Below are 2,063 nucleotides of genomic sequence, written 5' to 3'. Positions count from 1 at the left end.
CAGCAGGAAATGGCTGCTTCACCCATCAAAGAAGACTGTAAAAGAGCTCGGGGTCCTAACAACTAATGGAACTTCAAAATCTGTACAGGTATGGTTTAGAACTGCTATTTCCTTCAAAAGCTATAAACTTGGTAAGAGAACAAGATGGTTATGCCACATTCCTTAACATGCTTTCCATCAATACCCAAGGCTTTCCTACTGAGAAAAAAGAATAAACGAAATAGCTGAAGAATCAAACATATATATATAAACACAAAAGATTCACTGTGATACAGCAGAAGTGTAATGACATGCTGTTAACAGAATATTATGAATTTACAGAACGGACTCCGTTAGAGACATGGCTTCGTACTCCTGCCAAAAATGGCATAGTTAAGTAATCTGAAGAATACCTCATTGGCTCAGAGCTAAATAAATATACCCACTGCTTCCCTCGACCCCCGAAGATTTAAAGTGAACTTGGTACGGAACAAAAAAAATAAAATAAAATTTTCCAAAACACAGAAAAGAAAAAGCAGTTTTTAAACCCAAACTCCATCGAATATTTTTCTTTTAAGTTTTTATTATTTAAATACACCATACTAGAGCAAATGTCTCTGAAAATATCACAAATAAAAGATTTTTTTCTTCATTCAGCAAATTAGAAGTAGGGGGGGAATTTCTACACAGTAGCTTCTATGAGCCTGACTTTTTTTCCAATTTTTTTTCTTTTTTTCATTCTTTTCTTTTTCTTTGCCATGGGAGTAGCAACATTAGGACGAAAACACTTACATGCATACATACACTGTATTTTACAGAGATACAATAGAAGTGTTTGTGATAGAATATCACAAAAGCCACATCTCTTTCCTTTATCTCATGTTCAGTTTTGATTGAAACACATTTCCTTACAACACTTAAATATACAAAGAGCAAATAGAATGTTGTTAAGGTAAAAACACAGGGTACAAACTCTGGCCAGTGCCCTGCTAATTGTTAATGAGGGTAGAAAGCAGATTTGAATGCTTCTTTTAATTAGCTTCATTAGTCATTTCCCTCCTCCCAAGCTCCCTCCCCCCAAAGATGTCCTCCGGTGGATCTTTTTTCATTTTCTCTACAGTCTCCCATTAGCCCAGGTTCATGGAGTCCTTAATGTTCATATTCAGTCATTTTAATACACCAATAAATGCAAGAAGGGCAATCAAGACTAAAGAAGGTGCAATGGCATGGAGCTGGCACTGGTGCTAGCTACAAAGGTGACTTGTCTACTGAAGACACATGGGATCCACCTGTGATGAACAAGATCTGAGATGAAGGCACGCATTCTGCATTACTCTGACCTTTTAGCAGACCTGCAAGAAATAAAAACGGGCATCTTAGCTAAAATGCTAAACTTAGAGAGATATTAAACTCAAAAATGGCTGCTTCTGTCTTCCCTACATTTACTAATCTTCTATTAATAGATTACTTTCCAACTGTGACTTGTTAGAGGCTTTCTACGCTACTTACTCTGGCAGTGGAGAACTAAAGCATAACATCTTCTGCACTGTTACTAGCGGACAAAATGAGACGATAAATGGACTTTCAGAAAGTTTCTGGTGTAAACTTCTACAATGAACTCTGAACTCTGTTAAAAGCAAGTTTCTTTCTGCAAGGAATGAATTGTAACATCTTGCCTCGAACTAGGATCTTAAAGGCACATCAGAGCCAAGTCCCTCCTCCCCAGGAAGTTTTGTGTTAATATTCTCAACTGTGTAAACTTTGGCAAGTTACTTAACTGTCTGTGTCTTGGTTTCCTCATCCTAAAAGTGGGGAGGGCTTCCCTGGTGGCGCAGTGGTTGAGAATCTGCCTGCCAACGCAGGGGACACGGGTTCGAGCCCTGGGCTGGGACGATCCCAAATGCCGCGGAGCAACTAGGCCCGTGAGCCATAACTACTGAGCCTGCGCGTCTGGAGCCTGTGCTCCGCAACAAGAGAGGCCGCAGACAGTGAGAGGCCCGCGCACCGCGATGAAGAATGGCCCCCGCTCGCCGCAACTAGCGAAAGCCCTCGCACAGAAACGAAGACCCAACACAGCCATAAAT

The 2,063-nt window shown here is 40.4% G+C and overlaps 1 protein-coding gene across 3 annotated transcripts in view; it reads right to left on the bottom strand.

The window, feature by feature from the left end:
* Positions 1–544: 544 nt before the first annotated feature.
* The window catches only part of LMO4 (LIM domain only 4), a 17,101-nt gene continuing 15,582 nt past the window's right edge, over positions 545–2,063 (bottom strand). For 2 of the 3 annotated variants that reach the window (XM_007463275.1, XM_007463276.1), the window contains exon 5: positions 545–1,331. In XM_007463275.1, the coding sequence (XP_007463337.1) occupies positions 1,323–1,331 (9 nt within the window). In that variant the 3' untranslated portion in view covers positions 545–1,322. The remainder of the gene's footprint in view (positions 1,332–2,063) is intronic. The other variant, XM_007463277.1, reaches the window with a different exon arrangement.

This window comes from Lipotes vexillifer, unplaced genomic scaffold, assembly GCF_000442215.2.
Source record: "Lipotes vexillifer unplaced genomic scaffold, Lipotes_vexillifer_v1.1 scaffold1629, whole genome shotgun sequence".
Lineage (NCBI taxonomy): Eukaryota > Metazoa > Chordata > Mammalia > Artiodactyla > Lipotidae > Lipotes > Lipotes vexillifer.
Note: the sequence above shows the minus strand (reverse complement) of the source record. Positions and strands in the feature narration are given on the sequence as shown.